Source organism: Hyperolius riggenbachi, chromosome 3, assembly GCF_040937935.1.
Source record: "Hyperolius riggenbachi isolate aHypRig1 chromosome 3, aHypRig1.pri, whole genome shotgun sequence".
NCBI lineage: Eukaryota > Metazoa > Chordata > Amphibia > Anura > Hyperoliidae > Hyperolius > Hyperolius riggenbachi.
The window spans coordinates 139523897-139536788 of NC_090648.1; the positions used below are offsets into that span (position 1 = coordinate 139523897).

The 12892-nt window shown below is 44.6% G+C and overlaps 1 protein-coding gene across 2 annotated transcripts in view; it reads left to right on the forward strand.

The window, feature by feature from the left end:
• Positions 1-12154, forward strand: part of ANKDD1A (ankyrin repeat and death domain containing 1A) — an 89323-nt gene extending 77169 nt beyond the window's left edge. For both annotated transcript variants that reach the window (XM_068272422.1, XM_068272423.1), the window contains 3 exons: positions 8-209; positions 3506-3637; positions 11266-12154. In XM_068272422.1, coding sequence (XP_068128523.1) covers positions 8-209; positions 3506-3637; positions 11266-11327 — 396 coding nt within the window. In that variant the 3' untranslated portion in view covers positions 11328-12154. The remainder of the gene's footprint in view (positions 1-7; positions 210-3505; positions 3638-11265) is intronic.
• Positions 12155-12892: the final 738 nt, after the last annotated feature.

A 12892-nucleotide genomic window follows, 5' to 3' on the forward strand; every position in this document is an offset into this window, starting at 1 on the left:
GTCACAGGACAATATGAACAGTGACTCTGACTCGTGGGTGGCCAGACATCTGACCTTCAGACAGGATCATCGCCTGGAGACACAACACATCCGCTCCGTCATGTGGAGGCTGGCGACTAAGTACCTGAAGCCTAATGAGTGGAAGAAGCTGGCACAGTACTGGAAGTTCACTGATGCCCATATCCGAGCCATAGAGCAGCAGTGGACAGGTACAGAGTGCAGTGATACTAGGGTGTCTATACTGTACACTGGTGACATAATGAGCTCTAAAACTCAACAGTTAGTACAAGTTATGCCATTCATATCAGTACTTAACACCACCGGGGTGTTTTTAGGCATAGGCAGTACAGGCTAATGTCTGAAATGCCATTGGTCCTGGGGGTACCATGCCCCTGATTTAGCCCCCCCCCCCTTTGAACTAAGCCCTGCCCCCGAATGGAGCTACGGCCCACGGGTGTACCTCCTGTCTCCTTGTGCCTCCTTCTGTCTCCTTGTGCCACCTCCAGTCCCCCTGTGCCACCTCTGTACCCTGTGCCTCCTTCTGTCTATCTTTGTACCTCCTTCTGTATCCTTGTGCCACTTTTAGTCCCCCCGTGCCACCTCTGCCTCCCTGTGCATCCAGAGATGGATTAAAGTGAAATGGTGCCCTAGGAAAGCAACGGCCCACACTTAATGGCCACCTAGCTTTTTTGGCAAGATTTGTTGGGGGTTAGCATAAACCGGGCCCCTAGACTCTCTCCAGGCCCTAGGCACCTGCCTAAGTTGCCTTGTGGATGAGCCAGCTCTGTGTGCGTCTCTCTGTGCCTTCCTCTGTCCCACTGTGCCTTCTTCTGTCCCCTTTTGTGCCTCCCTCTGTCCCCTTGTCCCACTATCTGTTCCTGTCCTCCCTCCTGTGCTCCCCCAGACCAATGTGTAAAGGCAGAGCAATAGTGCAGCAGAAGCTGTGCTCTAACCTTCCCTCTGTAGTCCAGTGCTGTGCCTGTGCGACCATCCTGTCTGTTTTCTGCTTCCTCTAGTGCTGGCACCTCACTCTCCTCATGTAGCGTGCAATCATGCTATATGTGATTGGAGATGCTGGGCACTAGGGCAAGTGGTGAGCGGCTAGGCGGAAGCACAGCACTGGGCTCCAGTGGAGGTGTGAGAGCACAGCTTCTGCTGCACTATACTCTGCATTAACACACTAAGCTGGGGTAGTATAGGAAGGGGGTGTGCAACGAAATGCAACAGGATTGGTGGGTTGTTCGTATTCCAAGGATTCCCTGTATTATGCATACACCCTATACAGCACATGGTTTATATTCTCTAGAGTGTAGTGGTTTTTTTTTCCGGGGGTGGGGGGATGTGGTGTGTGACACAGGACTTCTTGCCTGCCACTAGGTCTTGTCATTAAAGGGAAGGTGCGAGGAAGCCCCAGGTAAGTCTGCTCGCACCTTCCCTTTAGACCTGCCATTATCGTTCAGACTCAAAAGGGAGAGCTACAGCCACTAAGGCTGGGCGCCCCACTTGCGATGGCAAAATCACTTTCAAAACCCTGAGAGCAATTTTGCAACTAAAACCGAGCAATTCTGAAGCTATTTAGAAGTAATTGGTTTTGGGCCCTCACTATTAAATTGCTCCGATAATGGTGCAGGACTTGCAATTGCAATTTCGGTAGATTGACGTCTGCTCCGCTCCATTCACTTGCATTAGCTTTAGCTCTTTTGGATTCGTCAGCCAATTGAGGGAATCCAAAGCATGGCTAAAAGCGCTCTAGTGGGTCATAGTCCTTAGGATGTACTCAGTAGGCCACCCTGCAGTGTTGGGGAGTCTTGCCCAAGGACTCCTTACTGAACAGGTACTGGATTCAAACCCTGGTCTCCTACATCAGGTGGTGCCCTTAGCTAGTACACTAAAGTTTACACACATACACACAGATACAGCCAGGGTTCATGCCTTGTAAGGTAAGATCCAGCAGTACACGCCCCCGTTTCTTTTGTAGAATAAGTAGCGCTGAGGAGAGAACCCCGTCCTTGCTAGCGTATAATCTGCAGGGGAGTGAGGCAGGATGGGTGGATCGGCCCATTAGGATTATATGTATTTATAATGGTACCCCCTTTCTGTATGGTTCTCTGTACAACCCAGCAAGAGGAAATAGTGTTATATAAATGAGAAAATGAATAAATAATATAATCCTATCCATCCCCCATTGCAACCATTTGTATATCTCCTACATTTCTGTACATTGCATCAGGATATTCTGATACATTTCACTACAGTTTTCCTGAATGTGTCAATCAAAAAAAGGTGCTATTTCATAAATGTTTCCTATGCTGCTCTCCTTGTGTAAAAGTGGCGACCCTCCTACCCACTACAAAATAATATTATCAAAAAAACAGGTAACAAAGAGGTTGATTCATCAATAGTAACGCACTGCAGCAGCGCGAGTTACATGGCCTTACGTGTACTAATTATACTAGCGCAACTTAATGCTCCCACGGGCTTGCTACTGTCAGCGTAGTGTGCGCTCGTTTGCAACGCCGGATACTTTGAAAGGCCACTCGATAGTGACTTGACTACTGCCGCCGCTACTATGTTAATTAATGTAGTAGCGTGGCCACGCTAGTGCACTATAGCACGGCCTTTCAGAGTATCGGGCGTTGCTAAGGAGCGCACACACACTGTCAGTAGCAAGCCCGTGGGAGCATTAAGTTGCGCTAGTGTAATTAGCACACGTAAGGTCATTTAACTTGCACTGCTGCAACTCGTTAATACTGATGAATCAACCCCATTGAGAGCTAGGTAAAAAGGCTTAGGCTCCATTCACACTTAAAAACACAAAACGCCGGAGATTTTTTTCCGGCGTTTTGCAGGAGTGATATTTCCGCGGAAAAATCACTGAACAGTGCGGCGATTTTGCCGCGATAGCGTTTAGCACTTCTATAGCACTGAAACGCAATCACCGGGAAATCGCCTGAAAATGGTGCAGGCGACGTGTTGGCGTTTCACGTTTTTGGGCAATTTGCGGTGATTAGTGCAAATCGCCCAAGTAAGAACGGGCCCATAGGGTTTCATTATGCTAACGCTTTTAAAAAGCGCTAGCGTTTGAGCGTTTTGCGGAAATCGCGGCAAAACGCTCTAGTGTGAATGGGGCCTAATGTTTTATTGGTTATGACCATAAAACTACAAATAATTGTGCAATCACACTCACACAGTGCACACTTTAAAAGGAGCTTCCTGGAATTCCTTTAGAAAAAAATATATAAAATATACCTTACTTCTGCAAAAAAAAGGGGTCACTATATATACAAAATCATTTGATAAGGGACAGTATACTCATACTGTATATATTGGAACGGACTTCTCTGGATGCAAGATTTGAATGGAGACATACTGATCTATATAGTATCTTTTTCCTTGCGGAATCAGCCCTTTTATTAGTCTAAGTATTCCCATCGAGGAGAGTTTTTTTATATTTTCCCATTTTTTGCATTAGTACCAGTTTTCATGAATGTGTTTTTACCAATAGGAAACAAAAGTTATCGAGACCATGGACACAGGATGTTGCTTATTTGGCTGCATGGAGTAGTGATGGCTGGAGAGAACCCAATAAAGGGACTATATGAAGCATTGGTTGGCATAGGGAGGAGCGATTTGGCAGGTCAGTGTTCTGCAGTAACATGCAAATTATTACGTCACTATTTAACCAGTTCACCTCCAAGTGGTTTTAACCCTAACGGGATGAGCACCTGTCAGTGTTCTCCTGTGGGTAAAACCAACACATTTTATTTGCCCAGTTGTCCCGATTATTAAACCGTTTAAATTATGTCCCTATCACAATGTATGGTGACAATATATTATTTTGAAATATAGGTGTTATTTTTCTGTTTTGTTTTGTATTTTTTGTCCGCTCTATAATTACAAGCCCCTATGTAATAAAGTTAGTCATTTTCCCTCATAAGATATAGATTAAAAAAGCGGAGTCCCTAAGGCAACTATTTATGTATTTTTTTTTAAACTGATGGTTTTTTTTTTTTACAAGTGGTTTTTTTTTTTTGGGGGGGGGGGGCTCGCTGAGAGGTGTAAGTCATTCATTTTATTAATATTGTGATATGTGTGTGTATGTATGTGCCTGTAATTTGTAATGTGTGTGTGTGTGTAATTTTACCTTTTTTCCACAAGATGGCGCTGGTGAACACTCTCCCGTAATAGGAAGTGATCACTTTTTTTTTTTTTTTTACTTTTAACTATGCTGTAACTCTTTCCTGTTTTATGAATGGACGTGGCTGCTGTTCGCGGTCACGTCCATTCATTCCATGCATTGCGATTGGGTAGAGGACTGCACGGTCCTCTTCCCCAATCCCAGATCGAGGTGACCCGACGGTAAATAGCGGCGGGAGCGGCACGAGCGGGTGACTTATTAAAACGTCCTGTTGCTGTTGACAGCGTCAAACGTCCTGTTTTTAATAAGTCAGTTTGCCATTAACTGGTTAAAGTAGTGTGAAAACTCAGCATTTCTTCTTTGCTCTAAAAAGATTATTTACGGCATAAGACCTACTACCAGAAAAAAATTGGTGGCAAAACAGCATTCAAACAGTTAAACACAGCACTTTCTTCTTCAGTGAGAAGCTTAGCTCTGAATATGAAATTGAAGTGATTACATAATCTTGTTTATGTTTCCTCCTTATATGCCACTATTAGTAAAGATTGTTGGTAGGCTCTCAGCTGAACACAAACAAAAAGTGAAAAAGGAGATAAATTCTCAATGGATACATTATAATATAGGCCTGGTGCACACCAGAGCGGTTCTGGAGCGCAAACTCAGGGGGCTGCAGCATTTTTAGATTTCTGAGGCATTTCTGCCTCAATGTTAAAGTATAGGAAAGTGGAAAACCGCTCTGAAAAACGCTAGATCAGAGCAGTTTTCCAGTCATTTTTGTTATAGAAGCTGTTCAGTAACAGCTTTACTGTAACAATATTTGATATCTGCTACACAAAAGGCATGTTTAGAAAACCTCTCTAAACCTCTCTAAACATGGCTAGAATCGCTCTGAAATCTGCTTTAACCACTTCGCATCCAGACCTTGTTTTCAACTTATTGACCAGAGCAGTTTTGACAGTTTAGCTATGTCCCTATTTAATCAGAAATAACTTTATCCCTACTTATGACACAGAAATGAAATATATATTGTTTTTTTCAAGACAAACTAGGCTTTCATTGTATGCCATTTTTTACCTCAAACAATTTTGTTTTCTATGAATTTTAATGGGAAAACAAAGAAAAAAATAGAAAAAACATGTATTTCTCAGTTTAACCAATTCCAGTTTAAAAATAAAAAGTGCTACTGTCGATAAAAAACACACATTTTGTTTGGCTATTCTTACTGCTTATCACAAAACTTTGATTATGTTCCTGTCACAATTTATGGTGAAGATATTTGATTCTGAAATAGTGCTACAAAGTGTGTTTTTCACTATGAAATGAGAAAATACAAGTATTTTTAATAGTAAAAATCAATCTCATTAGCTCAGGAAACTTATATTCCCATTCACCAATTAGTCCTGCATCAAATAGTGCCAGAAATGTGCACAGGAGCAAGCCCAATCCTGCACAGCACTGCTTCTGCTACAAGACGTATATCTACTGACCTGTGGCTTAGATGAAGTCCCAGAGGACGTATATCTACTGACCTGTGGACGAAGTGGTTAAAAACCTCTAGCGTTTTGCGGATCTGCTAGAGGTTTTTGGTGTGCACTGGGCCATATAAATACAGCAACTATGCAATAATTTGCAATGGCAGCTTTCAGAGCACTGTACTTTGGGAACTTTTAATTTGTAAGCGGACAATATGTTTATACAGTGGAACCTTGGTTTGTGAGCATAATTCGTCCCGGTAACATGCTTGTAATCAAGAGCACTGGGTTTAATGGAAACCCAGGTCATTCGTTCCCCAATGCAAAAACAGTTATAGTAAAATAGTATAAAAAAAAGTCACAACAGCATCGCCATCTCATCCCAACCTTTTTTTTTTGTGTGGCTTTAAAGAGAAACTCCGACCAAGAATTGAACTTTATCCCAATCAGTAGCTGATACCCACTTTTACATGAAAAATATAATGATTTTCACAAACAGACCATCAGGGGGCGCTGTATGACAGATTTTGTGCTGAAACCCCTCCCACAAGAGGCTCTGGTACCGTACGGTACTCTGGGCAAACTGCCACAATGTAACAATGACACACACAGGAAATGGCTGTTGATAGCTGTCTGTTAAAGCCAGAACAGCTACATAATCTGCCCACAGTAACAATGCCACCATGTAATACATGTCAGAATGTGAATCTGGGAGAGGAAAGATTTTACAATGAGCAAACTCTGACTAAATCATGTATACATAATTATTGTAAAAATTAACCACTTCAGGACCACAGTCTTTTCGCCCCTTAAGGACCAGAGCCTTTTTCTCCATTCAGACCACTGCAGCTTTCACGGTTTAATGCTCGGTCATACAACCTACCACCTAAATGAATTTTACCTCCTTTTCTTGTCACTAATACAGCTTTCTTTTGATGCTATTTGATTGCTGCTGCGAGTTTTACTTTTTATTATATTCATCAAAAAAGACATGAATTTTGTCAAAAAAATGACTTTTTTAACTTTCTGTGCTGACATTTTTCAAATAAAGTAAAATTTCCTATACATTTGAGCGCGAAAGTTATTCTGCTACATGTCTTTGATAAAAAAAAAACCATTCAGTGTATATTTATTGGATTGGGTAAAAGTTATAGCGTTTACAAACTATGGTGCCAAAAGTGAATTTTCCCATTTTCAAGCATCTCTGACTTTTCTGCGCACCTGTCAGGTTTCATGAGGGGCTAAAATTCCAGGATAGTCCAAATACCCCCCAAATGACCCCATTTTGGAAAGAAGACATCCCAAAGTATTCAGTGAGAGGCATGGTGAGTTCATAGAAGATTTTATTTTTTGTCACAAGTTAGCGGAAAATGACACTTTGTGACAACAACAACAAAAAAAAAAGTTTCCATTTCTTCTAACTTGCGACAAAAAAAAAATGAAATCTGCCACGGACTCACTATGCTCCTCTCTGAATACCTTGAAGTGTCTACTTTTCAAAATGGGGTCATTTGTGGGGTGTGTTCACTGTCCTGGCATTTTGGGGGGTGCCTAATTGTAAGCACCCCTGTAAAGCCTAAAGATGCTCATTGGACTTTGGGCCCCTTAGCGCAGTTAGGCTGCAAAAAAGTGCCACACATGTGGTATTGCCGTACTCAGGAAAAGTAGTATAATGTGTTTTGGGGTGTATTTTTACACATACCCATGCTGGGTGGGAGAAATATCTCCGTAAATGACAATTTTTTTATTTTTTTTACACACAATTGTCTATTTATAGAGATATTTCTCCCACTCAGCATGGGTATGTGGAAAAATACACCCCAAAACACATTATACTACTTCTCCTGAGTACGGCAATACCACATGTGTGGCACTTTTTTGCACCCTAACTGCGCTAAGGGGCCCAAAGTCCAATGAGTACCTTTAGGATTTCACAGGTCATTTTGAGAAATTTCGTTTCAAGACTACTCCTCACGGTTTAGGGCCCCTAAAATGCCAGGACAGTATAGGAACCCCACAAATTACCCCATTTTAGAAAGAAGACACCCCAAGGTATTCCATTAGGAGTATGGTGAGTTCATAGAAGATTTTTTTTTTTTGTCACAAGTTAGCGGAAATTGATGTTAATTGTTTTTTTTCACAAAGTGTCATTTTCCGCTAACTTGTGACAAAAAATAAAATCTTCTATGAACTCACCATACTCCTAACGGAATACCTTGGGGTGTCTTCTTTCTAAAATGGGGTCATTTGTGGGGTTCCTATACTGCCCTGGCATTTTAGGGGCCCTAAACCGTGAGGAGTAGTCTTGAAACCAAATGTCGCAAAATGACCTGTGAAATCCTAAAGGTACTCATTGGACTTTGGGCCCCTTAGCGCACTTAGGGTGCAAAAAAGTGCCACACATGTGGTACCGCCGTACTCAGGAGAAGTAGTATAATGTGTTTTGGGGTGTATTTTTACACATACAGATGCTGGGTGGGAGAAATATCTCTGTAAATGACAATTATTTGATTTTTTTTACACACAATTGTCCATTTACAGAGAGATTTCTCCCACCCAGCATGGGTATGTATAAAAATACACCGCAAAACACATTATACTACTTCTTCTGAGTACGGCGATACCACATGTGTGACACTTTTTTGCAACCTAGGTGCGCTAAGGGGCCTAACGTCCTATTCACAGGTCATTTTGAGGCATTTGGATTCTAGACTACTCCTCACGGTTTAGGGCCCCTAAAATGCCAGGGCAGTATAGGAACCCCACAAGTGACCCCATTTTAGAAAGAAGACACCCCAAGGTATTCCGTTAGGGGTATGGTGAGTTCATAGAAGATTTTATTTTTTGTCACAAGTTAGTGAAAAATGACACTTTGTGAAAAAAACAATAAAAATCCAATTTCCTCTAACTTTTGACAAAAAATAAAATATTCTATGAACTCATCATACACCTAACAGAATACCTTGGGGTGTCTTCTTTCTAAAATGGGGTCACTTGTGGGGTTCCTATACTGCCCTGGCATTTTACGGGCCCAAAACTGTGAGTAGTCTGGAAACCAAATTTCTCAAAATGACTGTTCAGGGGTATAAGCATCTGCAAATTTTGATGACAGGTGGTCTATGAGGGGGCAAATTTTGTGGAAGCGGTCATAAGCAGGGTGGCCTCTTAGATGACAGGATGTATTGGGCCTGATCTGATGGATAGGAGTGCTAGGGGGGTGACAGGAGGTGATTGATGGGTGTCTCAGGGGGCGGTTAGAGGGGAAAATAGATGCAATAAATGCACTGGGGACGTGATCGGAAGGGGGTCTGAGGGGGATCTGAGGGTTTGGCCGAGTGATCAGGAGCCCACACGGGGCAAATTAGGGCCTGATCTGATGGGTAGGTGTGCTAGGGGGTGACAGGAGGTGATTGATGGGTGTCTCAAGGTGTGATTAGAGGGGGGAAATAGATGCAAGCAATGCACTGGCGAGGTGATCAGGGCTGGGGTCTGAGGGCGTTCTGAGGTGTGGGCGGGTGATTGGGTGCCCACAAGGGGCAGATTAGGGTCTAATCTGATGGGTAACAGTGACAGGTGGTGATAGGGGGTGATTGATGGGTAATTAGTGGGTGTTTAGAGGAGAGAAGATCTGCGGGCGATCTATTGGTGTGGGTGGGTGATCAGATTGCCCGCAAGGGGCAGGTTAGGGGCTGTTTGATGGGTGGCAGTGACAGGGGGTGATTGATGGGTGGCAGTGACAGGGGGTGATTGATGGGTGATTGACAGGTGATCAGTGGGTTATTACAGGGAATAACAGATGTAAATATTGCACGGGCGAATTGATAAGGGGGGGTCTGAGGGCAATCTGAGCGTGTGGGCGGGTGATTGGGTGCCCGCAAGGGGCAGATTAGGGTCTAATCTGATGGGTAACAGTGACAGGTGGTGATAGGGGGTGATTGATGGGTAATTAGTGGGTGTTTAGAGGAGATAAGAGATGTAAACAATGGATTTGGGAGGTGATCTGATGTCGGATCTGCGGGCGATCTATTGGTGTGGGTGGGTGATCAGATTGCCCGCAAGGGGCAGGTTAGGGGCTGATTGATGGGTGGCAGTGACGGGGTGATTGATGGGTGGCAGTGACAGGGGGTGATTGATGGGTGATTGACAGGTGATCAGTGGGTTATTACAGGGAATAACAGATGTAAATATTGCACGGGCGAATTGATAAGGGGGGGTCTGAGGGCAATCTGAGCGTGTGGGCGGGTGATTGGGTGCCCGCAAGGGGCAGATTAGGGTCTAATCTGATGGGTAACAGTGACAGGTGGTGATAGGGGGTGATTGATGAGTAATTAGTGGGTGTTTAGAGGAGATAAGAGATGTAAACAATGGATTTGGGAGGTGATCTGATGTCGGATCTGCGGGCGATCTATTGGTGTGGGTGGGTGATCAGATTGCCCGCAAGGGGCAGGTTAGGGGCTGATTGATGGGTGGCAGTGACAGGGGGTGATTGACGGGTGATTGACGGGTGATTGACGGGTGATTGACAGGTGATTGACAGGTGATTGACAGGTGATCAGGGGGGATAGATGCATACAGTACACGGGGGGGGGGGGTCTGGGGGGGGGGGTCTGGGGAGAATCTGAGGGGTGGGGGGGTGATCAGGAGGGAGTAGGGGGCAGATTAGGGACTTAAAAATAAAATAGCGTTGACAGATAGTGACAGGGAGTGATTGATGGGTGATTAGGGGGGTGACTGGGTGCAAACAGTGGTCTGGGGGGTGGGCAGGGGGGGGTCTGAGGGGTGCTGTGGGCGATCAGGGGGCAGGGGAGGGGGAAATCAGTGTGCTTGGGTGCAGACTAGGGTGGCTGCAGCCTGCCCTGGTGGTCCCTCGGACACTGGGACCACCAGGGCAGGAGGCAGCCAGTATAATAGGCTTTGTATACATTACAAAGCCTATTATACTTGTTACATGCGGCGATCCGGGTGCTAGTAACCCGCCGGCGCTTCCGAACGGCCGGCGGGTTACAACGAACGGTGGGCGGAGCCAGTCCCCGGCGGCTGATCGCGTCACGAATGACGCGATCGCCGCACAGACACTCCCGCAGCCGCCCCCGCCGATGGGCGTATTGCGGTCGTTTGGGCCCGGTCTTTGCCGCCGCCCATCGGCTGGGGGCGGTCCTCAAGTGGTTAAGCACCTTTTTATATTAAATTATTTTCACTGGAGTTCCTCTTTAACAAGGAACTTATCCATTGACAGTTGCTTTTGAGGATTTCATGGAAATATGACTTTGCACAGTCTCTACACGAAGTACAATTAAATAGAATCCTGCAGCATCAAAGGGAAAAGACCTGTCGGCTCAGTTGTAATGACATGACAGCATGTATACTATTTTTTGCTTGTATATCAAGATGTACAGCAAGGCAAAATTTCACAATAATTTTTGCTTGTATAGCAAAGCGCTCTTAAACCAAGTTATTCTCAATCCAAGGTTTTACTGTATCTATATATCTGTAAGAAGTCCTGTGTATTATATGTATCACTTTTTTAGATTAGTATTTGTACATATTTGGGAAGTCGCCAACTGCTTTTATGCTGCAGGACCTTCTGAGATTAGAAGTTCTAGGAGGACAGGTGGTGGTGATGTTCTCTCATGTGGTGGTTTTTCTTCTTTACAGAGAGCATCCGGAAACAGGCAAATGCAGACGATTCTTCTCCAAAGAAGTGTGCAGCTATGTGACTGCATTTGTAGCGTGACTTACCTTTACAGAGGGATGCAGCCACCGCTGTATCCCGCTCCTGCACTACAGACTGGCCTTCAGTCTGCAGCACTACAACATCAAGGGCTGATTCTCATTCCAAATACAATTCCTGCTGTGCCACCAGAGGGCAGCGTGCACAGGTCTCCCCTCCGCTCGTGTGTAACCTGCCATCACTGCTCTGGAGAAGTCTTATCAAAACGTTCAAGTGAGATGTAGTCCTCTATTTGCACAAGATGCAGATTCCACAGCACACTAATTGTGCAATATGGATTCATGAGAGAAGAGAACCTTGATGAGATAGATTTTTTGTAATTACGTTTTATATAAAAAAGGGGGAGAGAAAATGCTTTTCCCAAAAGCACAAGATGATTAAGACGTGTTTTCTGGTGCGCAGTGTCAAGCTGCTTGAGTCCAAGCGTAAATTGTTGGGGCAAATGAGTTGTCCCTCTTGTTTTTCATCAGTTTGTGTATATTTATGATACATTTTAAGGATTTTTGTAAAGTTATTTCTTTCTACCATTTTACTAAAATATGAAAAGAAGTGTTTTTCTACACCTGATCCATGCAGTTGAAATGGCCTTGCCTTGTCCCAAAATATAAGCAGTAATGGTCAGAGGTCCTACAGTGTTAAAGTGAATGGGAACCACGTTAAAAAAAAATGACCAGATAGTTACCTAAGAAGAGGGAAGGCTCTGGGTCTTATAGAGTCTTCCCGCTCCACTAACGGATCTCTCATTCCAGCACTGGTACGTATGGTAGCAGCATTCGACCAAATTGGTAAAATACTGCTTTCTGCCACCAAAGGAGGCTTCAGAAGTCTTTAGGAGCCCAAGTGCTCCCAAAGACAGGCAGCTCCGTACTGCACCTGCGCAAGCACGCTCTCTCACGCCTTCATGCAGGCGCAGTACAGAGCTGCCCGTCTTCGGGAGCACTCGGCTCCTGAAGACTTCCAAAGCCTCCTCCGCCGGGGATTCAAACAGGAGCCAGCGCTGCAACGAGGGGACCGTGAGAGGAGCGGGGTGGCTCTATAGGACCCAGAGCCTTCCTTCTCCTTAGGTAAGTATCTGGTTCATTTTTGTTTTTTCAAATTCCCATTAGTTTTAAGCTGCATAGCTTGAGAGGCTACATGCTGCACATGGCACTATAGAGTCAGGGGCAAGACTGAGGATAGAAATATAATAAGACCTGCCACACATAGAGGTCTACCCAATGATCATTCCCTCTCTGATCTGAATCTGATCAGAGATCATTTCCCCCAATTCACTGCACACCGATTTTCAATAGCACACCATGACGTCTGTTGAAAATCTATCAACCTATCGAGTCTATGTGAGTCAGGACCTGGCCAGATCTAGCCAACAGTAACTTGGTCCCAGTTCCTGGCAGAATAGCAGGGTAGCCAGTGTGTTCTCCCCAGGCTCTTTTAGCCGGGTGCTTCACCCGGCTAGTTTTGGTGACCACCCGGCTGTCATCGGCTTATCTTCTTTTCTGCTGTATGCAGAGAAGCGCCGGCCCTGCATTCTGTTATCACGCTCCACCCGGC